Below are 27,769 nucleotides of genomic sequence, written 5' to 3' on the forward strand. Positions count from 1 at the left end.
TAATGCCTTGATGTCAAAACACCAGGAAAAGGTCACACACAGTAACACTCCGCTGTTAGCCCCTCTTCATTGGTTGCCTCTAAATCTAAGAATGAATTACCGTAAATAGGGTTTAAATAAATGTTTAATTACTTAAAAAGGCACTGCATGGTACATTGGAAATCCCACAGATCTGTGTAAAATCAAAAGGTGATGATATTTTTGCTTCTGTGGTCCCTAGACTATGAAACTGCCAGTCCATTAAAAAGAAAGACATCTAACAACCCATCTTTTCTCCCTGGCTTTTCACTGCATGTGATGTACCAGTTCTTATATGTTTATACCTCCGCCAGCCGCACAGCTGTGGCCGGAGGCATAATGTTTTCCATTTATTTTCCGTCCGTCTGTCCGTCTGTCTGTCTGTGAATGTGATATCTCAGGAGGAACGCCTTGAGGAAATGACACGTTTTTCTGACAAACATCCACATCCACTCAAGGTCAAGGTCATTGTGACCCTCATAAGAATTATAAATGATATAATGTAGTCTCCACTCCTTTGGGATATTTTTGTCACTGTACATTTGCTCATAACTGAAATCTGTCCTCTGTATTTACGCATCCTAACTGTTACCTAAAAGGAGCAGTGGGGAGCGTGTCTCCATTTGGCCATATCTGTCCAGACAAACAGAATGTAGACAGACTGAAAGACAGATGGACAACTTTAACTTTATTATATAGATATATGTTTGAGACTGGGCAGACATGGATGTAATAACTGCAACTGGTTGGCAATTGCTAACAACTGCGATGCAGCATTTGTAGATGTTTTCTTTTTTTAGATTACCCTTCTGTATTTGTTTTCATTCATTTGTATTTATTTTCCTGCACTTTGGAAGCCATCCAGAGAGCTGCTACATGAATCAAGATTACTACTACCTGATTCAACTTAATAAATAATTCACCATGTACTACTGTAGCCTAATGAAAAGGGGAGAGGAGAGCCAAGGAGCCATTTGGAATCTTAACTTTCATTGGGTGCACACCCCCCAAAAATATTTTCAAGGTGTATATAAAGAAAGGTGACTGAGTTGTCAGCGCTCATCAACTATAGCGCCGCGTAATAAGCGGAAAAAGGTCAATCCCTTGAATTACACATAAAAATGGATGCTGGAGATGGAGCGTTTCACTGTAATAGAGTTTATGAAGGTGAAATGCATCATCATTTTGAACCGGCGAGAGTAGAGTCTAGACAACCAAGGAAGGCAGATGAAACTTGTGAGAGAGACTTGGACCATACAGTAACTCATTATCTCCAGGTGACCTCTAGAGTCTAGAGGTCACCTGGAGATAATGAGTTATGGTCCCAGGAAAGGTTGCGGAAAACTGGTCAGATATCATACCAGTTTGTGTATAGCCAACCACGGTGAATACAGTAATAACATTAACATTATTATTTTGTTCAAGACTTATTCACTTATTCACATTGCCATTGAAATATACAGTATACATGACCATAGGTAATAATAATATGACTGTAGTTTGTTCAGCATTTAACTAGTTTGTTTATCATAAATAAAGATAACAGGAGCCTGAAAACAAATTTCAAAGTACATCAACCGTTCAATTTCCCTTTGAGTACAAATGAGAATGAGTGTGGCTTTTTCAAAGATCATTTAAAATTATTTGTTTTATGAGGTAGAGCGGGTGAGTTGATTTGAATTCATGAAGTCGCAATTAGGTCTGTGTCTTTGTGATAAGCATATAAACTGGTACTGTCGCTGAAAGAACCCTCCACAAACCAACAGAACACGCATTTTTCATTTTCTCTTTAATATTCTTTAATTATTGTGTCGTTGCTTTTTTAAATATGTGAATAATGCAAATCATTAGCTTTCAGTCCCTATCCCAGACTCACTGTGCACAGCCTGGCAGGTCTCCATCTTGGCTCCAGCTGCTGTCCAGCTGCACTGCGTCATTGTCTTCCCCAGTCATTTCCAACAGAGATGGAGGGCATGGGGTGAAACTGGCGACTGCCTCCAAATCCCTCACGTTCACTTCCTCTGCAGTCAATACATCACTTCCTGTAGTAGGCGGGAAGATGGAGGGGAAGTCTTAAAGTAGGCATGCATGCAAAATACGTAAGTGACGTGTTTACTTGTTGTGTGTGTGTGTGTGGATGGTTTATTAGGGAGGGTCCGGTGTAGAGTGTACACAACCACAAGTCTCCTCTGATACACATGGAGTCACCAGACAGTGAGGAGTTTCACACATGTGGAGAAACACGCTATGCAAAAAAATTAAAAAAGAAAATAAACCAGAGTATGCCATCTCCGGTTTACTTCCCGTATCTGCAAGGAGTAGGTGGTTGCCTTTTTAGGAGACCGGAAGCAGGTTGGAGTCTATTAATTCCAATGGAAAGGTGAACGTGCACACAGCATCTGAACCATTCTTTAGCCCCATGGTCACTGAACTAAATACTGGACCCGATCATCACAGAGCCACACAATCTTCCCAAGATTTTCATACTAAAATGGCTTTTTTTCAGAGAGACAAATCAGGAGAAAGGCAACTTCATTATCAACATTTCTCTGTCCCAGCAACACACTCTTGTGGGATCTAGCACCAGTAAACATAGGACGTTCACAAGATCTGGTGTCAGACGACGCCCACTAAGGAGACCATTTGTAGGATTTGTATGCCATTTTGCCTCTAGTGACTCCAATTGGGATGGTTTATCTTTCTAAATCAACCATCTTTGATGCTATCCTTTCCAGTTCCACTCCACGCTGAACAGGTGCCCTGGTGCCCTGGTCTACCTGTAGGAGTCACTAGCGCAGTGACAGAGATCGATCCCACCATCACCACCATAATGAACTACTCCAGATTCAATAAACAGAAACTTCAAACATTAAAATGCATTGAGACATTTCCAAGCCGGCCGGCGATGTTAGTCAAATGGAAGCCTCTGTGTAGTTAGGTGTGTGTGCAACTGTGCATTGTCCTCAATCAGTGTTTGTGTATAAGGCACAGGCTGCCCTGTGACAGTATAAATGCAAGTTAAATGAACAATGAGGATTTTAATGTGAATCTTGCCTGTGCTGAGATCACCTTGCTGTGTTATACGAACCCAACTAAATGATACACCTCTCTCTCTCAGATTGGCAGCACTCAATCAACACCATCATCACAGAAGAGACCATTACACACGAGCGCACGCACGCGCGCACACACACACACACACACACACACACACACACACACACACACACACACACACACACACACACACACACACACACACACACACACACACACACACACACACACACACACACACACACACACACACACACACACACACACGCGCGCACACACACACACACACACACACACACACACACTAACACAGACTGATCAGTTATTCATGAGTCTCTGTGGTCTATTACTGTAGAAGAACATTAGTGTTGACTGATATGAACCCTGCCCTGATAAGAGAGACAGGGGAGGGGGGGAGCTGGAGACAGAGAGGGACATGAAGACAGACAGTGAGACAGAGAGACAGTGAGACGAGAGGGACATGATAGACAGACCGTGAGACAGAGAGGGACATGATAAACAGACAGTGAGACAGAGAGAGACATGATAGACAGACAGTGAGACATGGAGACAGAGGGATATGATAGACAGAGACAGTGAGACAGTGAGACATGGAGACAGAGAGGGACATGGTAGACAGACAGTGAGACAGAGAGAGACATGATAAACAGACAGTGAGACAGAGAGAGACATGATAGACAGACAGTGAGACAGTGAGACATGGAGACTGAGGGATATGATAGACAGACACAGTGAGACAGTGAGCCATGGAGACAGAGAGGGACATGGTAGACAGACAGTGAGACAGAGAGAGACATGATATGACAGACAGTGAGACAGTGAGACATGGAGACAGAGGGATATGATAGACAGACAGTGAGACAGAGAGAGACATGGTAGACAGACAGTGAGACAGAGAGAGACATGATATGACAGACAGTGAGACAGTGAGACATGGAGACAGAGGGATATGATAGACAGACAGACAGTGAGACATGATAAACAGACAGTGAGACAGAGAGAGACATGACAGACAGACAGACAGACAGACAGACAGACAGACAGACAGACAGACAGACAGACAGACAGACAGACAGACAGTGAGACAGTGAGACATGGAGACAGAGGGATATGATAGACAGACAGTGAGACAGTGAGACATGGAGACAGAGAGGGACATGGTAGACAGACAGACAGACAGACAGACAGACAGACAGACAGACAGGGACATGATAGACAGACACAGACAGTGAGACAGTGAGACAGAGAGGGACATGAAGACAGACAGTGAGACAGTGAGACAGAGAGGGACATGAAGACATACAGTGAGACAGAGAGGGACATGAAGACAGACAGTGAGACAGTGAGACAGAGAGGCACATGAAGACAGACAGTGAGAAATCAATTAATTGAGATGAGCCCTATTATGCAAAAACAGTCTAAATAGCAGATCTGCTATTTATACTGAAAGTTTTAGAATATGTATATAGTTATATATGCTCATGTATAAGCATTGATTAATAATAGAACATTTTAATCAAATAATCAATTATTTTCACCAGCTTGTAGATATTTTTGCAATCAGATTCAAGTGATTAAGGTCCCGGTTTGGGTTTTTGAAAATATGGTCACCCCAGCAGCCAGCCAGAGCAGCCAGCAGACACATACAGTAGAGAGCCAACATGTGAGGCAGCCAGCTATTCAGTGGACAGATGGACAGCTAGTAATGAAGCTCCAGGTTGGACAGACGTTATTATAGCCATCCAACTTGACACACATAACCGTCCGTCCACAGCGGGTTCTAAGGGTCTTCACAGGCAATGTGCCTGTGAATCTGTCTTTCTGTCCCTCTAAACACTAACTGATTTTCCTTCTTACGCCGTTCTGACATTACGCTACACTCTGTAGTACCTAATTAAGATTAAAGCGGGGGGGACGAGACAAACAGAAACGCAAAGAGGGGGAGACACACACCGCTAAAAAGAGGCACAGAAGCTGTTCTTCCCTCATTGTACGCATATCGCCCATTAGCCTATTTCATTTGTAAAGAGTTGACACTGCTAGCGTATTCCAATGGACTCTTTATGCATATGTCAAGTAGAGTTAAACTTTACTTGAGAGAGAGAGAGAGAGAGAGAGAGAGAGAGAGAGAGAGAGAGAGAGCAAGAGATGGAGCAAATAAAAAGTAGACAAGACGCCCCAGTAACTCCTGCAGAGCTAATACAGCGCCGGTCCCCTGCACTCTGCAGTGGGTGTGCATCCACCTGAGAGCGTTCAGCACCCCAGACTCATAAATCAAGTGCTCCCTCCCGGCTTCACTGCAGACTTATGAGGCCAAGGCTTTAGCCCCTCGACTCGCTCACCCCACGGGGAACGGGAGACGGGCTGGGTGTCCACGGGCTGTGATTGAGGGGGAGAAGAGAGTGTGATTGATGTTCTGCGTTCGGGGCACGCACGTGATTATCCCGTGTTCTTTTTTTTCTCCTCTCTTTTATTTGGCCATGATGCGAGGTCCAAAATGTCCCCAAGAGTATAGAAAAAAAGTGAATGTGTGTGTGTGGGAGTTGTGCTTACGAGGCCAAGGCCTCCACCAGGGGCCAGTGAAAGGCCACACTGTATCGTGTCTGTCTGTCTGTCTGTCTGTCTGTCTGTCTGTCTGTCTGTCTGTCTGTCTGTCTGTCTGTCTGTCTGTCTGTCTGTCTGTCTGTCTGTCTGTCTGTGTGTGTGTGTGTGTGTGTGTGTGTGTGTGTGTGTGCGTGTGCGTGTGCCTGCACGTGCGTGTGTGTAGTAGAGCAGTGCATCAAACTTGATAATGCCACTTTATCTTAGTGATACTTCCTTTGCTCCTTCTCCCCTCATCTACCCTCTCATTCCTCCATTCTATTTTCTTCACCTCCTTCCACCTCTCCTCTCTTCTCCCTTTACCTTCATCCCCTCTCTTCCTCTCTCTCTTCTGTCTCCATGTCTCCTCATACATGGCCCAGTCCACTCTAGTTTTCTTTATCTATTTACGGGGCCAGGCTTCCAGCATGGACCCGTTTTGTTATTCCGATTATTCCGTTTCTTCTTCTGCCACTTTTGGCAGTTCTGGCTGAACCGTGCAGTCGCTTTTTATGAAACTCGGCCATATGATAGATGGTCATGAAAAACGATCAAGAAATAATTCTCACAATCTTTCGTCAAAAGGTGGCGCTATAGCACTCAATTGAAAAATGCCAACTTTGAACAGGTACAACTCATGCCCTGTTTCACCTACAGCCATGAAACTTCGATGCACACATGCGTCTCCTCATGCTGAACAACTTTCACACTCTGACTTTTGACCTCTGACCTTTAGATCTCCCACCATTTTGAATTATATGAAAAACAGTTAAAACCTATCTCCTCCTGGGATTTTTGAGTAATCTGCACGAAACTTTTTACACATGAACTTTGGACCTATGCCAAAAAACGTTTGCAAAATATTTTCCATAAGTGAAAAAATGAAGCTTTAATGAGCCAATGAATATTGCAGTTTTATGACAATTATTCATCTGCCCCTAACACATACATGCAGACTTACCATTCTTTGAAACTTTGCAGAAATGTAAAGGGCCATTCCAAATATCACTGAAACCAATCTTACTCCAATTGGTCAAACGGGGGCGCTATAGCAATTTTTTGAAAATTGAAACTTTAAACAGGCAAAAGTCATGCCTCGTTTGGCCGACAGCCATTAGACCTGCTTACACATGTGCCTTGACTAATGAGGAACACATCTATCACGTTGACCAGTAAGCACCGCCCTTAGATTGTCCGCAATCTTGAGCAGTTTGAAAAACACTTAAACCCAGGATTTTTCAGCTATTTGCGTGAAACTGTATCATCTGTGTGATCTCCTTTCACAGGTTCTTGTCTGTTGGTGGCTTCTCGCTTAAATGTGTGCCCCACAACCTGAAGGTCACCAGTTCAAGCCTCACTTGGTGCAGACTTCATCTAAGTTGCATTTCACACAACATGACTATCAATGAATACATCTGCAATTGTTAAAGATAACATGAAATACTTAATTGAGTGTTTTTTACATACAGCTGATCTACAATCTCACAACTTTTCAGATAGCAATGAGAGTATGTTTTTTCAATGTATAACATACTTCATTGTGAAAATAGCCGATGTACAATCTGGCAACTTTTAATGGTTTGTGAGCTTGTAGATCGGCTACTTTCACTAGTTTTGGTTCTGAGGAGATGTACAATTTCTTCATTGGTAAATGGTTTGTGAACGAGTGATCTTTGCGTTAGTGAAACAGGGGCTTGGGTCATGACAGAAGGCAAGAGTTTGTGATCCTCAACAGACAATATCAGCCTGGACAAAGCTATAGCACTATAGGTAGTGTTGCAGCTACCTAAGAGTGCCTCACGATCGCAAGGTTGCCGGTTCAAGCCTCACTTGATGCAGACTCATTTAAGTTGAATTGCAAAAAACATGACTCAATCTATTCCGTTTCCATGGCTCTCTCTCTCTCTTCAATCTATTCCGTTTCTATCTTCAATCTATTCCGTTTCCATGTCTCTCTCTCTGTCTCTTCAATCTATTCCGTTTCTATCTTCAATCTATTCCGTTTCCATGTCTCTCTCTCTCTCTCTCTCTCTCTCTCTCTCTCTCTCTCTCTCTCTCTCTCTCTCTCTCTCTCTCTCTCTCTCTCTCTCTCTCTCTCTCTCTCTCTCTCTCTCTCTCTCTCTCTCTCTCTCTCTCTCTCTCTCTCTCTCTCTCTCTCTCTCTCTCTCTCTCTCTCTCTCTCTCTCTCTCTCTCTCTCTCTCTCTGAGGGTAGGCCATAGCTGAGTGGTTAGTGAGCCCGCCTAGGGAGCCAGAGGCTCTGGTTGACGCAGGTACGATTCCAGGCCAGGTCAGCAAATGTGTCGACGAAATGAAATTTGTCCCCGAGCAAGACTCTTAACCCCTAATTGCTCACAGGCCCTCATTGGAAACAAGACCGCAAGGACTTTCATGAACTGACCTGTTAAAGGAATTATCATTTCTCTTTCTCTCTCCTGGCCCCGTATTATCGCTGCTTGCAGCTATATTCTTCTTTGTTTTTCACAACGTCTTTCTTCTTGGTTGGTTGAAGGTTGAAATCCTTCAACCAACACCTTGCTAATAAAAGAATAAAAAAAGGTAATTATGACATCACTCCCATGGTCAGAATATAGCGAAAAACGAAAGAATGAAAAATGTGCATGCCCACACACACCCCAAAAAAGAATATTGCAATATAATTGTACAATATTGTGATATTGCAAAAAAATATGGGTATATTCAAACGTTGGCCCAAGTCTCACACACACACACACACACACACACACACACACACACACACACACACACACACACACACACACACACACACACACACACACACACACACACACACACACACACACACACACACACACACACACACACACACAGCCTTCTCGGTTCTCTACTTCTGCCCGGTAACAGATGATTCATGATCCTTGGTTGTTTTCACCATGCACATTAACCCCGGGTTTCTCTATTTTGGGCACATTTTCTAAACTGTTAAACATTTTTAAACAATTTGTCACCAATAGCTGATCTACAAACTCAGAACGCGTCACGATGTGTGGTCGGTGGGCTTGCAGATCGGCTATTTTTTAATCACACAACACAGTATACTGTAGGGTCTCAGTGGTTTAAATAATCTACAGTAGCAGGACAGATGGACAAATGGACAGACTGTCAGACAGATGGAGAGAGAGAGAGAGAGAGAGAGAGAGAGAGAGAGAGATGACAGGCAGACAGGCGATAAAACACACATACACACGGTGAGACCATGCAGACAGGGTAACAGACAGAGTTAGATGAAAAGAGAGCGAGAGACATGAAAATGGATGGAAAAGAAATGTGATGGACTGACTTATGACAGAGGCAGATCGTAAATGTCGTACATGGACAGACAGACAGACAGACGTAAGATGATGTCATCAAATAAATAAACACGCAGGTATTCTATTTTTAGCATCTGTGTGCACACACGCGTGCGCGCGCACACACACACGCAAACACACACACACACACACACACACACACACACACACACTCACACCTCAAACAATACCAACAACAAACAACTCGGACACTGTGTGCCAAACACACAGTGTGACACGTCACTAATACACACACACACACACACACACACACACACACACACACACACACACACACACACGCGTGTTTGTTCCCCAGGGGCTCAAAGTGAGAACAGACTGCACCATCATTAGATATTACATCATTAGGCAAAAGAGGGAGAAAGAGACAGACGGGAGAGAGAGAGAGAGAGAGAGAGAGAGAGAGAGAGAGAGAGAGAGAGAGAGAGAGAGAGAGAGAGAGAGAGAGAGAGAGAGAGAGAGAGAGAGAGAGGCAAAGTGATGTGAAATGTGAAATGAGAAGGAGAAAGGGGATGAAGAGGACAAAGAAGATAAAATAACAGAGCGAATAGAGGGAGAAGAGGAGGACAGGGGGAGGAGAGGTAGAAGGAAAGAGAGAGTATGAACTATGAACTCAAGAGAAGGATAGAAGCCAAGAGTAAATATGAATGGATGGAAAAGGAGAAGGAGAGGGAGGGAAGAGAAGAAAGAATATGAATGAAGTACAGCTGAGCTTTATTACCGTAGCAGAGCTGATGAGTCACCAGTGCCTGAGAGAGAGTGTGCGTGTGTATGTGTGTGTGTGTGTGTGTGTGTGTGTGTGTGTGTGTGTGTGTGTGTGTGTGTGTGTGTGTGTGTGTGTGCGCGCAATTGTATTACCATACTTGTGAGGGCAGAATGTCCTCACAAGTATAGTAGAATTTGAGAAAAATCTTGAGAGGCCAATTTTCCTGGTCTTCACCAGAGAAATAGTTGTTTTATGGTTAGAAAGGATTAGGGGGGCTATAGGCTTACAATTAGGAAAAGATTCAGGTTGGGGTTAGGAAGGATTAGACATTTAGAGGATAGGTTTAGGTGTGTTAGGGTTACAGTGCTGTCTGATTTACTGTATACTTGGTTGGTCTCATGCACCGGAAAATAGCCGATCTACAAGCAAATGTTCTGCTATTTTCGATGTTGTCCTAAAATGTTGATGTCCTCACAAGTATAGTAATACGTGTGTGTACTGTATGTGTGTGTGTGTGTGTGTGTGTGTGTGTATGTGTGTGTGTGTGTGTGTGTGTGTGTGTGTGTGTGTGTGTGTGTGTGTGTGTGTGTGTGTGTGTGTGTGTGTGTGTAGTGTGTGGGTGTTTAAAATCCTAATACACAGCTGTAATGGAGGCATTTTCCCTTTCAGCTAACAAATAGGATTTGAATCAGAGATTCGCTCTGTGGCGACTGTGAATTACGCTTTGAAAAGTGGCAGCGTTCCAGACAGTCCTTTGACATTTTGTATGCGACACAATAAAATCCACAGTGCTAATTTGACTCAGCCCAGTGTAAACACTGAACCAAATGGACCCGTTAGGGTCGATTTGTACACTGAGGCTGAGTTAAATGAACACGGAGGATTTCATTGCGCACCATCGATCTCCATTTCAAGACTTTATCGTGCGTATACAGCTTTCACACCTGAGGGCTCCTTCACAACACCTGGGAGCCGGCCACTTCAGCCAGTAATCGACCACATTCATCTGGCTTCCTCAAACTTTTTGTAGAGATTAGATTAAAAAAAATGACGGTGGTAGGACTCCAATCAAGATTATGTCAAACTTTTTGCTTCCATTATGATTAATGATGAACGATTATTTAAAATAAAAATAGTGAAGATAGCAGATCCACAAGCTGACGTGTCACATCGAGCTTGTAGATTGGCTATTTTGTTTTATTTGTGCGCCACCATTGTACAATGAAGTATAATACAGGGATCAGACTAATCGATTTAGTAAATAATAATAAAACAAATCTATTAGAACTTTTTGGTTAATATATAAGAAATAAGCACATTATCAATTAACATACATGATCAGGATTCATTCGGTTAATGGTTCTAAATATCGCTTTTGATATATTTTTGGTTAATTGCCCAGACCTACATTATGGCGACGACAGACAAGGAGTTGAGCATAAGTGAAAAGAGAACATGTCCTGAGGCAGTTCCTGTGGTGATGTTAAAAAGGACAACAATATACGTACATATACTGTACATCAAAATAATAGTAAACCCTTTAATCAACCCATTAAGACCTGGAACGCATCTGTGTCAGATTTCTTTGGCTATTCAAAAATAGCAGATATACAAGCTCATAGCGCGGCACCGAGTGCCGCGCTATGAGCTTGTATATCTGCTATTTTTGAAAAATATTGAAAACATTTTTTTGATTTTTTAATTAAAAAAAAGTTAAACGTACTATATGGCCCATGGGGGGGGGGGGGGGGGGGGGGGGGGAGTATTTTACTGAACTCTGATGCATTAGCATTGTAACGCTTACATACACATTTTTATCGCAAAGGTTAATGGGTTCATTTATAGCATGGGCACAGACCATATGTGAAAACGTTACATCGCTAGTGGTGTTTGAGCTCTGCAGATGTGGCAACAGATGGCGTGTGATTGCAGTGCTTTGTTTGTTTTAATTGTGTTGCTGTGCAACTCCAAAGACGAAATGCCACCGTTTTGGCTCTGCTGCATCTGTGCATAACACCAGGAATACAGTAGTACGTGATGTAGTGTCGGGTCTCGTGACAGTAGCAGGGTGTAGAGGGAACCATACTAGAGAGGGAGATTTCACAATGGCAGGGGACTCTGACACAGACCCTATATAACCTTCATACACACTCCTGCAAACACATAATTACACACACACACACACACACACACACACACGCACACGCACACGCACACGCACACACACACACCCATTTTGTTATGAATACGTATGCTCTGGCATGCTCTGTTGCATGCAGACTGAGACTGACATTCAGTAAACCACATAGAGATTATGTTGTAGTCAACACCACCTCACATTGGTTCCCTGGTTAATAGTGCACGTCCATTCATATCTGCTATACTTAACCCCAACCTTAAAGTAAAAAATAACTGATCTAAAAGCTCACTGCAAAGTGTTGTATGAGCTATTAGATCTGCTATTTTGGGTGCAAGCCACCGGCGTGCAACTTAAGTGAAAATCAGGCATAACTCTAACCTTTACCCCTAAACCTAATCTCTAAATGTCAAAAACCTAACCCCAACCTGAATCTATTCCTAATTGTATGCCTAACTCCCCAAACCTTTTTTTAACCCATTAAGACGACCTGATTCTACAATTCTACAAATGTCTTCTAAATCCTAACAGTTTCCTGAAAAACATGTTTCTATATCAGTGGTACTCAAACGTTTTGTATGTATTTGGCCGCGGACCCCCATCTCAAAATATTTTGTTCCATGGACCCCCAGAAGCAAAGAGTTAAAAATGTTCACTTAAAAAAAAAAAAAAAATATATATATATATATATATATATATATATATATATATATATATATATATATATTCAAAGATTTGCATATATATATATATATATATATCTATTCAAAGATTTGCATATATATATATATATATATATATATATATATATATATATATATATATATATATATATATATATATATTCAAAGATTTGCACACATTTTCACAATTTATCTAAAATAGCAGATCTGCAAGCTCACAGCTTGAGCTTGTATATCTGCTATTTTTGAATAGCCAAAGTATAAAATAATGCTTTTTTTTTTTAGCTCAAATCTAAAATGACACAAATGTTGCCCCGGTTTTAATGGGTTAACCATAAAACATCTTTGTGAGAACAAGGAATATCATCACAAGTATACTAGGTAAGTAAGTAAAAGTACACACAGACACAGACACCAATATGTACACAAACCGCTAAGCCAGGGGTCGGCAATAGGCGGCCCGCGGGCCGAAATTGGCCCCCCAGAAATAATATCTGGCCCGTGAGATAATTTTGAAGAAAAAAACATTTTTTTTTTTTTTTTTTTTTAGAAAAAAAAAAATTGATTTTTTTTTGGGGGGAGGGATTTTATTTTTATACAGTATCAGACCGATATCTATTATATCCAAATACAGAAAGATACAGTATGAATGATTTACTGAAAAGTGTTATAAAAAAAGTATTAAAAATTAATGTTAAAATAATTATAAATACTTATTTCATAGAACCTGAACCCACTTTTGAAATCATGCACTCATAAACACGATGCATTTTAAAGGATTTATAACATTTTATAGCTAGATTAGAGGAAAATGAAGAAGAAAAAAAAAACACCAGAAAAATCGCCTGTGCTGATATTTAAACCGGAAAAAATGTTGATTTATATTGGTCAAACAGAACCAAATTAGACCCAAATTAGACCCGAATTAGACTGAGTTAGACCCGAATTAGACCCGAAAAATTTGTGTGTGTGTGTGTGTGTGTGTGTGCGCGCGCGTGCGTGTGTGCGTGCGCGCGTGTTGAACGGGTGGTATTTCTGTGTGCATGTGCCATAGACTGTATAAAGAGGTATGTGCGCGTTGTGCATTTTCAGTCTCTGTATTTGGACGTAGCTGTGTGAGAGTGTGTTGCATGCATGTGTGCGTGGCTGCTTGCATGTGTGTGTGTGTGTGTGTGTGTGTGTGTGTGTGTGTGTGTGTGTGTGTGTGTGTGTGTGTGTGTGTGTGTTATATCACTCATTGACTTTAGTGTGACTTTGACTTCTCCTACATAGTGTGTCTCCCAGGGACAGACATTCAGTAGTGTTGGTCTCAGCATCCTAACATTAACATTATAGCCTCTCCACTCCTGTCCTCTCCTCCCCTCCCCTCCCCTCCCCTCCCCTCTCCTCTCCTCTCCTCTCCTCTCCTCTCCTCTCCTCTCCCCTCCCCTCTCTGTACAAAGGATCTGTTAGGCTGTCAGGACGAAGAACAATGCCAGCAGTGACGTGAAACAAACTTTTTCATGTCAAGGACCCCCAAATGAATGTACGTATTCGGCCGCGGACCCCCATCTGAAAATAACTTTGTGCCAGGTCAGGTGTCCCCATACAAGATTTGGGTTGTTAAAATGTTCCTAAAATATTCCAAAGTCTTCACATTTTGTTTTTGGAAAAAAGCCACAACGCGTCCCATCGATGTAAATAGGGTTAAAGTGGTTAAACTGACTCTCGATGCTATATTAACTCCTTTTGCTGGGGACCCCCTGGAACCCCCTCAATGTCCCCTGGGGGTCCCTGGACCCCACTTTGAGAACCACTGGCGTAGAACACTGGTTCTAAACATCGGGTCTGAGAACTGCCACAGACCCGTGCTAGTCAATGAAGTTTACTGATGACATACAGCAGGAAGGCTGAGAGGGAGACAGTGTAGAAGAGACAGACAGTATGAAACCTGAGAGACAGACAGTGTAGGAGAGACAGACAGTAGGAAACCTGACAGGGAGACAGTGTAGGAGAGACAGACAGTATGAAACCTGAGAGGGAGACAATATAGGAGAGACAGACAGACAGTAGGACAGCAGACAGTGTAGGAGAGACAGACAGTAGGACAGCAGACAGTGTAGGAGAGACAGACAGTAGGACAGCAGACAGTGTAGGAGAGACAGACAGTGTAGGAGAGACAGACAGTAGGACAGCAGACAGTGTAGGAGAGACAGACAGTAGGACAGCAGACAGTGTAGGAGAGACAGACAGTAGGACAGCAGACAGTACAGGAGAGACAGACAGTAGGAAAACAGACATTGTAGGAGAGTGTCCCCCAGCACTTCTGTAAGAACGGGCACAACGCGGTGTATGACCTTCATAGTCTAGTCTCATCATTTTGAAAGCAGCTACGTTACAATGTCGCCACTCAATTGTATCCCAAGGTCACCTCACATCCTGGGCAGAATGAGTAAATTACTTTAAACTACAGCTCTGTAGAACGCAGACAGACTGTAATGGTGATGACATTTATGTAATGTCGTGACATAACAACACTTTGCTGTTAGGGGGAACACGAACACGCTGTTTAGAGCCAGAGATCATATTGAGGCTTATTTGATCAGCAGCTTTCAACTAAAACAGTAAGGATATACCATAATATGATGTGTTCACAGTCACCTTAGCCCTTCCTCCTGCTTACTTTAGAATAGAGTGAGAATGATATCGGTCTGGACGGTATATCGGCCAGTATTTGACTATATTTATGACATTGGTATCAGCCATGTGTCCAGATTTTCTTAAGCATAATTAATCCCTATTCTTAAACATTCAAAATAGCTACAAGCTCACAACACGCCCCATCACAGTTGTGAGATTGCAGATCGACTTTTTTGAAAGTTTTTGGAATATCTTCCTCTGTAATGACAGCAATAGTAATGCTAAGTTGAAAATGGCAAATCAAATAAATGTTTTTCAAATTGATCAGAGAACATTTGGCACAATATATTTGAAATAATTAGTGGTCTAGGACACTCCAAAATCCGGATCGTCAAAAGGACCCAAAAACCTGGCATGGCGGGCTCTACTTTAGAAGTGTTTGTGCAGAGACAAAATTACATAATTGTATCCTTTGTGACTGGATGCCCCGGGAATGAGGGTAGGGCGAGATCGTAACCGGGCGATGAAACTGAAATCAGAATGGGTGGCACAGTTATGTAAATGTCCCCGTTAACGTCCCCGTTGGCACTTGCTGTATTTGTGTGTGTTGCCTGTTGTCCCTGCCCGTTTGTCTGTTTTCAGCTGTCAATTAGAACAGGTCTCCAGAGACTGGTCACTTCATTTGCCACCCCAATTATCCCATCAGTCTTGTCCTGCCCTGGTTCCTGAAACCAGCTTATCGGCTAGTACCACAACCACCAGCAACACACTGAACACCTGGCTTTCCTCCTGCGTGCCAATCATCAGACATTTTGTTTTTGTTTGCTCTGCCCAAAATCACCTTCATTCACCTTCATTCGGAATATAAATTAAATGTCTTTTGCATTACAGTAAAGTGATGCAATTTTCTAAACGTAATCAGTCTGTTCTAGCAGAGAGAAATGAACAATGAATGCATCGACCTGTTTGTTCACCATATCATCATTAGTTATAATGATGTTTTCTCAGAATATTCTTGTATGTTAATATCTTCTGAGACCCAAGATATGATTTATTGTATGAAATATGTAATGGCCTATAAATAAAAGTGACTTGACTCTGATGGGTCAAAAAGCAGGAATGGTCAAGTCAAGGTGTAATTTCAATTGCCATGTTAAGTTACTGATGCTTTGCACTTTTTAGTTGCACATTTGAAAAAGAACTAGCTACTCAAAACAGACAGGCCACTTGAAAACAAACCAAGCTACAATTGTTGAAGAGCTCTAATATGATCTACTGTATCAGCTCTACAGATGAGGAGAGAGAGAGAGAGAGAGACATGAGAAAACAATCCATATAGATTTCTGAAAACCATGCACATTTCAAACACATTTCAAATTGCTAACCCTTGTGTCGATTATGTTTCTAACACCAACCAGACATTGCAGATTACAGAGACATGTAGCGACAGAACTCAGATTGAAAGATGGAGAGAGGTATACAATGAATGTATGAGACAGTATAGACGATGTACAACTGGTAATAACATGCCTCACTACTTTCATGGCTCTAAGTAGAAATTTCAGTGCATATACACGACACAGCTATTATTAAGGGCATGCCTCCTGCAGGAGATTTATGCTCTATGACAGGGGTCTTCAACATTTTCAGGCCAAGGACCCCTTGGCTGAGACGAGAGAGATAAAGCAGGGACCCCCATTATATATTGTATAAATATTTTATATTTTCATAGATTTCATAGGCAGCTTCATAGACTTGTTTCACAGCACTATCATGTTGGATTCATGTTAATGAATTCCACTATTCCAGACATTTAACCATGCTCTAAAAACAATACTTAGTAAACCTGACCTTTCACTCTGTATTTTCTGTACTTTCACTCTTTTTTTCCCCCTATACCGAACCACTTTGCCGAAAATAGCAGCTTGTAGATCTGCTATTTTTGGCCAGAGTTCTCATTAGAATAGTAGAATAGGGATGCTTGGTTGAAGTGGTTAATGTGAAAATCACAAAGATTTGGCGGATCCCCTGTAGTAACTCTGAGGACCCCCTAGGGGTCCCGGACCCCCTGTTGAAGACCCCTGCTCTATGAAGCTCACATTTCTAGTGTGTCTTACTCTGTCATTTTATTCCATTTCACATCTCTTGCTATTGTTTATCTTTTGTGCTTTTCCACTTAAGGTCAAGTAACACATATTGTGCGATGCGATGTGAGACACCAGCACCAACTCGGGACTCCTGGGCCGCTGCCCTCCAATCTGGAGCTGTGCACTGCAGTGTTGACACTGTGGGAGCCAACCCAATGTGCAGCTATAGATATACATATAAAAGGGTATCAAATGGGGGGTCCTCCTTGAAATGAAAAGGGTTGAGAACCCCTGCTGTAGTTCACCACCACATCCACCACTGAAACTGCACCGTATAAATAATCCACCACTGTAAGCTGGCTCTCTGCTGCTCCCTCCAGCTACCGGTCCTGCCAGACAGGGGTCATTACAATCAATCTACCGACAGTTGGCCGAATGAACCCCTGCAGGCCCATTCTGTTGTTTTTGTGTGTGTGTGTGTGTGTGTGTGTGTGTGTGTGTGTGTGTGTGTGTGTGTGTGTGTGTGTGTGTGTGTGTGTGTGTGTGTGTGTGTGTGGGGGGTAGCCTTATGGTCAGGATGGCATGACTGTCAAGTTAAAAAATAAAAAGAGTGAAATAAGCCTTTGACTATTAGAATTGTATGTGTGCCAAAAAAGAGTGCCAGTCACCTCTGGTTAAGGACACCCTCAGAAAATGGGTCTAGTAATAGAACACTCATGGGGAATGGGGAGAGGAAATTAGCTTATACCGTTGGCCTGTGGACAATATTAGAATGGAGAAGAGAGACACAATTCTATAATTAGAACACATCTGTGTTGGAATTGTGAGGTGATTAAAGGCAGATGAAGGGAGATGGTTTAGTTTTTTTCTTTGCTGCTGGTAGGTGGCGGAATAAGAACTTATTAGACTTATGTTCAACCTTGTCTTCATGTTCCTTACTAATGCTCAAAGATGACACAATTTCGGTCTACCTGTGGACAGTTCATAAACCTGCCAACCAGTGACATCATAAGTAAGCAGGGTTTGGTCATTTCAAACAAGATTTCAAAATGTTATGTATTGATGCAAGAACAATGGCTTCTATCTCAGCATAGTGACTTTCCAGGAATAGCAAAGCTGTATTTTCTATTAGCCTGGAATCCCCATCGATGATATGATCATAGGCAGGTCAATTAGCCATCCAATGAGACAGAGGGGTACTGTATAGTGCTCCTTTTAGCATACTATTTGTTGACAGTGCAGTGGCTAAAACACCCCCTGCAACCCCTGCTTGTCAAGTCTCCCCCACAATGTCTTTATCTCAACTTCGCTACAGTATACCTCAATACGCAACACAAAGGGAGCAGTCTCCTTTTATAAAACCAATTGAAACATTTTGAGAGACAATATTGTGCGGACAGACGGAACAATTGTTTTCGACAAAGCCACTGGATTCCCATTCATTCCAATATACTGTATGAAAGTCAACTTGCAGAGACTTGAAACTTGCTTGAGATACAATAGGTGACCCAAAATAGTGAACACCTTTGTCTATATTAAAAAGAAAATGTCCTTTGCATCCTCTGTACATAAACAGAAACGAATAGATAAATACAAGACTAAGGGCCCTATCTTGCACGCCTTACCTTATCTTACCTACATCGTTGTGAGCTTATATATAAACTATTTTAAAGTGGCGTGCAAGATAGGGCCCTATGAGTCTGTCAGCCCCGGTAGCAGCACCTATAGGTCATGATGCTGAGCTCCTTATACCCAACCAAAAGGTGGCTCTAGAGGTCCAACTAAAATATGTAGGGTCCTTCCAATAGTCTGCCTATTAGACTATGAAATATATTGTGTGTAAATGACATTTTGGCCTGACAGTGACAAAAGGTAATGGTGTCACTGAAATGTTTACAGTTCATCCTCTAGGGAGCATGAATGTGTTCTGCAAGTTAATGACAATCTACCTAATAACAGAGGAAAAGGCCATGGGGTCACCACAATCAGTAGGGATCGTCCTCCAGAGAGCATGACGGTGCACATATAATTCCTGTTTTAATTCTAAACTTTGTTTTATTGTTTTTTCTGCACATTAATAACAAATTCAGTCATATTCGGTTCATGATATGTGCCATAAGGGGAAAGGGAAAAAACGTACAGACCTTCACATTGAAGGAACCACAACAGAGGGAAAGAAAAAACAAACAAAAAACAAAACAAAACAACAAAGCAACAGGGGAAACATTAAAACAATCCTGTAATAATTCATTCCTGTTTTATAATTAAATAATTCCTGTTTTGAGATATTTTGTTTGGGACCAAGTGGAGGACGGACAGACCGAACATTGTTTTCGACAAAGCCACTGGATTCCCATTCATTTCAATCAACTTGCAGAGACTTGAAACTTGTTTGAGTTACAATAGGTGACCCAAAATAGTAGATAACACCTTTTTCTACATTAAAAAGAAAATGTCCTTTGTATTTTCTACCTTTGATGCTTTACGTATTTTTTAAGTACAAAATTGACGGAGGAACTTTCACTTGCAATATTTGACCAGGAGAATCTATACTTTGACTCAAGTACACTTGGGTTCAGTACCTTGTCCACCACTGAAGATAGGTTACTGTTGGTATGCTGCCCAGTGTCCACTTGGCAGGTTGTGGATCACCTACTTGCTGGAATAAGGTGAGAGTATGTGGCCGAATGAGAAGGGTGTTTGTGTCCTTTAGACAATGTTAATCACCTGCTTTCCTCTCTGAGTCACCCATAGACGCCTGACACCTCAGTCTGGCTCCATGGACACCAACAAATAAGTGTGTGTGTGTGTTCGTGCTTGTGCGCGTGCGTGCGTGTTAAAATGACAAATATGGGGGTGCTTGGTGGCCACGGCAGTTAGGGCACTGACCATATGCTCCTTGTGAGTCACGAGGTCCCGGGTCTGTATTGGACCCCCGTCGTGTCTTCAGTGTCTCTCCACACTCTCTCTCTGCCCTCTGTTTTCTGTCTCTCTCTCCACACTTAAAGGGCAAGACCACTTTGGTAGAGGTTTGGGTTGTGTAGTTACCTTGCCATGATGTAACTCCAAAGGTGGGCAAGAAATCAAAAATAATTGCTTCATTGATTAGAAATTGATAATTCAAAATATGCGCCTCATTGACTTACATTGTACGGTAAAACAGCTCTCAAAGTCACTCTTTTAGCACAAAAACGAACGCAAACAAAGTTGATTCAGACAATATAGAACATCACCAAACCCAGTACTGTTTTTTTTTTAAATAAAAATGTCAACTTCCTGTTGATTTTGACATTTTTAATAAGTAGAAAACCCGGACTGGATCGGCGGATCCGGATCCAGATCTTCAAATAGTAAAATCAACAGGAAGTTGACATTTCTATTTAAAAAATGTTTACATCATGGCAAGGTAACTACACAACCCAAACCTCTACCAAAGTGGTCTTACCCTTTAACCCATTAAGAACGGGAACGCATCTGTGCTGTGTCATTTTTAGATTTCGTTTGGCTATTCAAAAATAGCAGATATACATACATAGCTCATAGCGCGGCGCTATGAGCTTGTAGATCTGCTATTTTTGAAAAATCTTGAAAATTTGAGCAAATCTTTGCATATATATATTTTTCAAAGCATTTTTAACTCAAATCTTTGCTTCTGGGGGGTTCTACAAATGTCTTCGAAATCCTAACAGTTTAAAATAAAATAAAACAATGTTGCTATAATCAGTGGTTCTCAAACTTTTTCATGTAAAGGACCCCCAAAATTATATGCATTTTGGCCGCGGACCCCCATCTCAAAATATTTTGTTCCAAGCACCCCCCACAAGTTGTAATAGAGTTAAAAATGTTCGCTATGGAAAAATAGATATTCAACAATTTTCACACATTTTCACGATTTTTCAAAAAATAGCAGATCTACAAGCTCATAGCGCGGCACTCAAATTATCTTACAAAATTCTCGCTAACACGTGTTCAAATGTTAATATATGTGCTCATTGGCTTTATGAAAACCACCTACTAATTCATTAATTTACGATCACACATTTGCCAGCAAGATGTCTGTGCATGTTAAGGTATACTGTATTATATGTCTGGACTGTCACATTCTCAGGATGCTACGTATGGCCCACTAAAGGTGGTGCATACTAAGAAGGGAACATGTGTGTGTGTGTGTGCGTGTGTGCATTTGTGCATGTTGGAATAGTTTAACCTTGAGTGTTTTTGTTGTTGGTCAGGCACACAGACGCTGTCTCAACGTCAGGCTGGTAATAATTACCACATGCAGTTTCAAGACAACATTGTTGACATGCCTGTCACAATTATTGCGTAACCACCTGATTGCAACTATTTGAGATTATCGCAATTATTTGTGCACAATCTTCAGAATCGTTTCGATTCATCTGTATAAATGAATCTGTTGAAAAATACCGGATACAGCTGATCTATGCAAGCGAGCTAGAGTTTGTGTGTCAGTGAATGTGCTTCTGCATAGCGTGTGTGTGTTCATTGTGTATTCAGTTCCATCCCTGTGGGTCACAGTGGAACAGACAGAGAATCTGGCCCATGCACCCCTCCTCATTTATCTGCTTTTACAACACCGCTCTCCTCTCCATCTCCTGTCAGACTTTCCGCTTGTTTCCCTCTCCCCTCATCCCGCTTGTTTCCCTCACACACCCTCTCTCTCTCTCTCTCTCTCTCTCTCTCTCTCTCTCTCTCTCTCTCTCTCTCTCTCTCTCTCTCTCTCTCTCTCTCTCTCTCTCTCTCTCTCTCTCTCTCTCTCTCTCTCTCTCTCTCTCTCTCTCTCTCTCTCTCTCTCTCTCTCTCTCTCTCTCTCTCTCTCTCTCTCTCTCTCTCTCTCTCTCTCTCTCTCTCTCTCTCTCTCTCTCTCTCTCGCATTATTTACTAGTTACTTTGCAGATTATTAATACAAAACTGTAAGTACATTTTGATGCTAAATAGTATTTTTCCACCACTGGCCGCTCTCCCCATCTCTCTCCCTCTCTCTCGTCCCCATCTCTTGTCAGCCTGTTCCTTCCCACGCTGTCACACCCATTCCTCTCTCTCTCTTACCCTGATCACCTCAGTCTCTCTCCTCTTCGCCCTCCATCTTCGATTCATTACTTCATACTCTCCCTCTGTCTGTGTGATAAGAGTCCCACCTCTGATAACCCTGTAGTGAGTCCCAGAGGTAAGGCTCTCAGACAGACAGGGCCTCGACCTCGGAGTCAAGGACAAGTCTCTCTCTCTCTGTACTTGGTTATGAGAGAGAGAGAGAGAGAGAGAGAGAGAGAGAGAGAGAGAGCTCTCTAGAGCAGGGGTCTTCAACAGGGGGTCCTCAGAGCTACTATAGGGGGTCCGCCAAATCTTTGTGTGATAGTATTTAGTTTTTTACATTAACCACTTGAACCCTAGAATTCCTTTTCTGAGGGGAACATTAGCCGAAAATAGCAGATCTACAAGCTGAGAGCTTGTAGATCGGCTATTTTTGGCAAAGAGGCTATAGGTGTAGAGGGAAAAAAGAGCAGACTAAGTAAAAAAATAAACTTTAATCTGAAACACAATTTTATACAATATAGAGTAGGGGGTCCCTGCTTCATCTCTCTCTCAGCTAGGGGGTCCTTGGCCTGAAAACGTTGAAGAGAGAGAGAGAGAGACAGAGAGAGAGAGGGGAAAAACACAAGAACCTTCTCTTCCAAATCTGCGTGGCAGTCGGAGGCATTGGGGACCCAGACAGACGGCCTCAACCAGCTGTTAGACGTTGTTACTCGCTGTAACTTATTCATACATTCACCCAGCAGGCCTGACGTTCACCTGACCTCTGAGCTTGTCTGGATATTTACTGACTGTCGGGAGTTCTGTGGATGCAAATGAAACCAGCAATGGGGTAGAGCCATGGTTGTTGAACAGCAAATAGAGTATAGCAGCTGCATCGGCACATATCCAGCGCCAGATCCACTCAACACTGATTGGCTCCAATCAGACTTGCGTGCTGCATTGCATGTCATCACAAGTTGAAGCTGTCAGCTTGTAAAAGTACAAAATATTCTCTCAATTGCAGGGCCCTGGAGGCTCAACAAGTTAACATGCAGACCAGACCACCCCACACCATGGGTTTCATTTTGTTTCTGCATGCATGTCATCTCTCTGTCTCAAGGCTTCCCATCTCAGGTGAATAACAATGAAAGTATTCATGTTTGTGTGTGTGGGCTCCGAATTAAGGGCCGTCTAGCCAAACTCGGCAATCAGGCAAAAACGCACGGGCCTTGGAGATAGCCTTGAAACTGTTCAGTCAATATTGGCCAACATGAACAAGTCTGTAACTGAAACCTGCTGGAACTGAAGCATTTGCTGTTAAGTAAGTGCTTGCGTGTGTGTGTGTGTGTGTGTGTGTGTGTGTGTGTGTGTGTGTGTGTGTGTGTGTGTGTGTGTGTGTGTGTGTGTGTGTGTGTCTCTCTCCATTTCTTTCCCTGCATCTTTATCTCCATTTCTTCTGGCCTCTTTACCTTCTCTTTCGGACCCTTCTACTCCCCCACCTCACCCTCATCCAGTGGTGGAAAAAGTACTCAATTGCTTTACTTGAGTACAAGTACCAATACTGCAATGTAGAAGTACTCCGTTACAAGTAAAAGTCCGGAATTCAAAATTTACTTGAGTAAAAGTACAGAAGTATTGGCATCAAAATGTACTTAAAGTAGCAAAAGTAAAAGTACTAAAATATTTGAAAATAGCAGATCTCAAGATCTCACAACGCGTCGCATCGCGACGCGTTGTGAGCTTGTAGATCGGCTATTTTCAAATAGCCTAGGTATAACATAGGGCTAAAGTGGTTAATGTATGTTTTATAATATAGAAATGTATATCTTAAAAGTAACTAGTAACTAAAGTTTTCAAATAATTGTAGTGGAGTAAAAGTACAATATTTGCCTCTGAGATGTAGTGGAGTAGAAGTAAAAGTATTGGAAATTGGAAATACTCAAGTAAAGTACAAATACCTCAAAATTGTACTTAAGTACAGTACTAAATGTAGTAAACATACTTAGTTACTTTCCACCACTGTCCTCATCCATACTTCCAACACCCTCCTGTCCTCCGCTCCACTACTCCCTCCAGTCAGTATCCTGACCCACCATCTCCCCTCATAATTATCGTCAACAAATTCATATTATTACAACGAAGACCATTATTTGTCTAGACACTTCCAAACAACTCACTGTTTACAAAACATAGTAACAATCAAAATGTTCTCTTGTCCTCAATATATATTTAGGCACTTAAGCTACGAGTGTGCGGCTACTTTGCTGTTCTAATAAACTTCAGCACATGTCGTGTGATACTACTTTGTTGCCTTATTGTTCTCTGAGCTTGCACGTATTTACAGATAAGTAATTCAACTGAACGAAGTCACAACCTTAAGTAGAGAGATCTTTTAGGATCACAAGACGACTGTAAATCACAATACCATAGCTTATCCAAAAATGTGTAACATGTAGTGTTTCAAAACCTGTGATGACAGGTTGATCATGATCATTGTTATACAGTGTTTACAAGGATTAGAGCTTGGTAGGTGTCAATATTTAGCTCTACGTAAGAACTAGTTTGTGTGGTGCAACCCGTTTTTTTAAGTGTAATGATGCTTACATTTCTCTGTAGTAAATATTTCTGAACTCTTGAACTGGGCACCCAAAGATCGGCTATTTTCACTATTTCAGAATTTAAAAAAATGTTTTTGCTATAATCAATCCCAAATAGTGACTGATTGTTGATCTATAATTGTGTTAAATTACCATATTTTAGTTATAATCGATTACATCGATTAACTGTTGCAACCCTACTACTGTATATGGCCTTCATGATAGCAGCCTCTTTCCCTCACTCCCCTTGATCCACAATTTAGGCATTTAGGAGACGCTTAATCCAGAGCAACTTCCCACTCACTCACTCTGCCTTCCTCCTCCTTTCCAGTGCCTCCTCCCCTGCTACCCTCAAGAGTGAGGGGCCCATTGTTTCCTCAGGACAAAGGAGCCAGCCAGCGAACAAAAAGCCTCTCTGTCCTCGAGAGCAGAGAGAGAGAGAGACAGATAAGGACAGAGAAAATGACAAAGAGCAATAGTGAACAAGAGAGAGAGGAGGAGAGGAAGACAGAGTGAGAAAGGGGAGCACAGAGAGAGAAAACAGGAGGGAGGTGGGTGGAGGGAGAGTGAGAGAGAGAGAGAGACAGACATAAATAGATGTGTACCTGATCTCAATAACCCTCTAGTTATGGAGAGAAAGTGTAGGAGGGGAAATGGAGAGATAGTGGGGCGATACCTTATCTAACTCTCTAATGATAGAGGGCAAAATGCCAACAGCAGAACTAAAATGAGAGGGCGAGATAGAGAGAGAGAGAATCCCAGAGTGGGGGGGGGACACAGAGACAGACAACACACCACGATATGAGACACAGCGTCAGGACCGCTCGGCAACGTGCCTCTTCATTACATCCCTGAAAGTAACTAAGTACATTCCCTCAAGTACTGTACATCAGTGGTTCTCACACGTATTCGTGTCAAGGACCCCCAAATTGACATATATTTGGCCGCGCGTGGACCCCCATCTGAAAATGTTTTGTGCCAGGCAGGGCAGAAAAACAAATCTAACCAAAAAATGCAGATGTACAAGCTTGCAGCGCACGCAACGCGACGCGCAGTGAGCTTGTAGATCTGCTGTTTTTGAATTGCCAACATATAAATGGGTAAGTTGTTAAAATGATTGCGTGTTAACTACTTTTGCTGGGGACCCCACTTTGAGAACCACTGCTGTACATATTAAAAGTTTGAGGTACATTCACTTTACTTGCACATTTACATTTTTTTATACTTTAAACTACTCTACTAAATCTCAGAGGCAAATATTTACTCAACTTTACTACACTACAATTATTTGACGTCTTTAGTAGTTTCTTTGCAGATTTAGCAAAACATATATGAACCACTTAAGCCCAATTTCTTTCTTTCCGAAGAAGTGGGGAAAAAAAGTTTATATTTTGGTGCCAATACTTTTGTACTTTTACTCAAATCAGATTTTGAATACAGGACGTTTACTCGTAACAGAGTATTTCTACCTTGTGGTACCGCTAGTTTGAGTCTTCCACCACTAGCCTATTCTTCATTACATTACTCTGATTCTAAAACAGGAATGTTTTATATCCACTCGGGTACACTTCCAGTGTCTGCGGGGGCATTTATTATTTAAGCCTAGAGAGTTAGTATGTGACAGACCGAGGGGATTATTTCATAGGATACAAATAACACAATTGCATTATAGCAGATAATACAACAGCGAAACTGTATCATATCCCATAACACACTGACCTACAGTATTGTTCTGCCCTGAGCTATTTTCCCTTGGCGTAAGCACCAGTTCTTCACGCGCGCGTGTGTGTGTGTGTATGTGTATACACTAAGCAGTACATTGCTGTCTCAGTGAAATATGACCATTTCCTGCCCCTTTCCTCCCTGTGGAATGTGTGTGGGGGGGGGAATAAAAAAACGAACCACACACAGATTATAACAGGTGAGAAACATTATACAGGTAAATACATGGTTCTCTATAGAGTATCGAGGTGGCCTATAGAATCTCAGGCATACGGATGAGCTCACTACAGGGACGTAAACAGCCTTATTTTCAATATGTCTTTCACCCGGAGCGAAATAATAACACTGCTTCCCTCTTAACCTCAACTCCACAACAACAAAGGACTGATTTCAGTAAACAAATAAAGAATATGGTGGTAGAGCGTTGAAATAATTAAGGACATTTAGAGAAAACCCAACATTATAACGAGACATGTGAAATTTAAAGTATTGCATATCGTTGCCGTCAGGCAGAAACCTTTTATCTCCAATATTTCAACTGTCTATGCAAACTGTATCACGGGAAAGTTGCAAAAATAGCCAGCCTACAAGCTCGCAGGTTCTATTTTCCATTTTGGTTTTGCAACAGGCAAAGATGTCATGATGACATTTTGGCTTGAACTGATGCACTTCAGCCATGATACACCGACCGCACATGGAGATAATGACGCAACCACCCGACACAATTCAACATATTTAATACACTTTGTTAGACAGACATGTTTGTGCCAGTGATTTGATTTAATGACATGACTCTTGACCGTCTCTCGAGAGTCGGGACATGACGCCACGTTAGGACCGCTAAGAAGATCGATAAGCACTTTCTGGGTCTCAATAAATTCGGAACCAGGTCTGTAATAGAACCGGGTTTTGATTTCCAGCCCTATTAATACTACTGAAGCTATGCACATGCAATTTACTTTGTTCTATATGACTGGAGCTTACTTCTCCATCTTTAGATTGTTTTAGTGGTACTTATTTAGCTAGACTCCCTTTATGACAGGTACTATATAAATAAAGTTTATAAAGTTTTCTCTTTGATTCCAAATGGATTTTTTCCCCCCCATGCTTTTCTTGGATGGTACCACAGTCAATGACCTTGACTTATAGATGTGACTTTA

The 27,769-nt window shown here is 41.9% G+C and overlaps 1 protein-coding gene across 1 annotated transcript in view; it reads right to left on the reverse strand.

Annotated features, from left to right (window-relative positions):
- LOC311050220 (nesprin-2) overlaps positions 1-27,769 on the reverse strand; it is a 92,875-nt gene that overhangs the window by 56,481 nt on the left and 8,625 nt on the right. Inside the window, exon 2 of the mRNA XM_084064203.1 lies at positions 1,895-2,060. Coding sequence (XP_083920329.1) covers positions 1,895-1,971 — 77 coding nt within the window. The 5' untranslated portion in view covers positions 1,972-2,060. The remainder of the gene's footprint in view (positions 1-1,894; positions 2,061-27,769) is intronic.

This window comes from Gymnoscopelus microlampas (assembly GCF_963454915.1).
Source record: "Gymnoscopelus microlampas genome assembly, chromosome: 8".
NCBI classification, from domain to species: domain Eukaryota; kingdom Metazoa; phylum Chordata; class Actinopteri; order Myctophiformes; family Myctophidae; genus Gymnoscopelus; species Gymnoscopelus microlampas.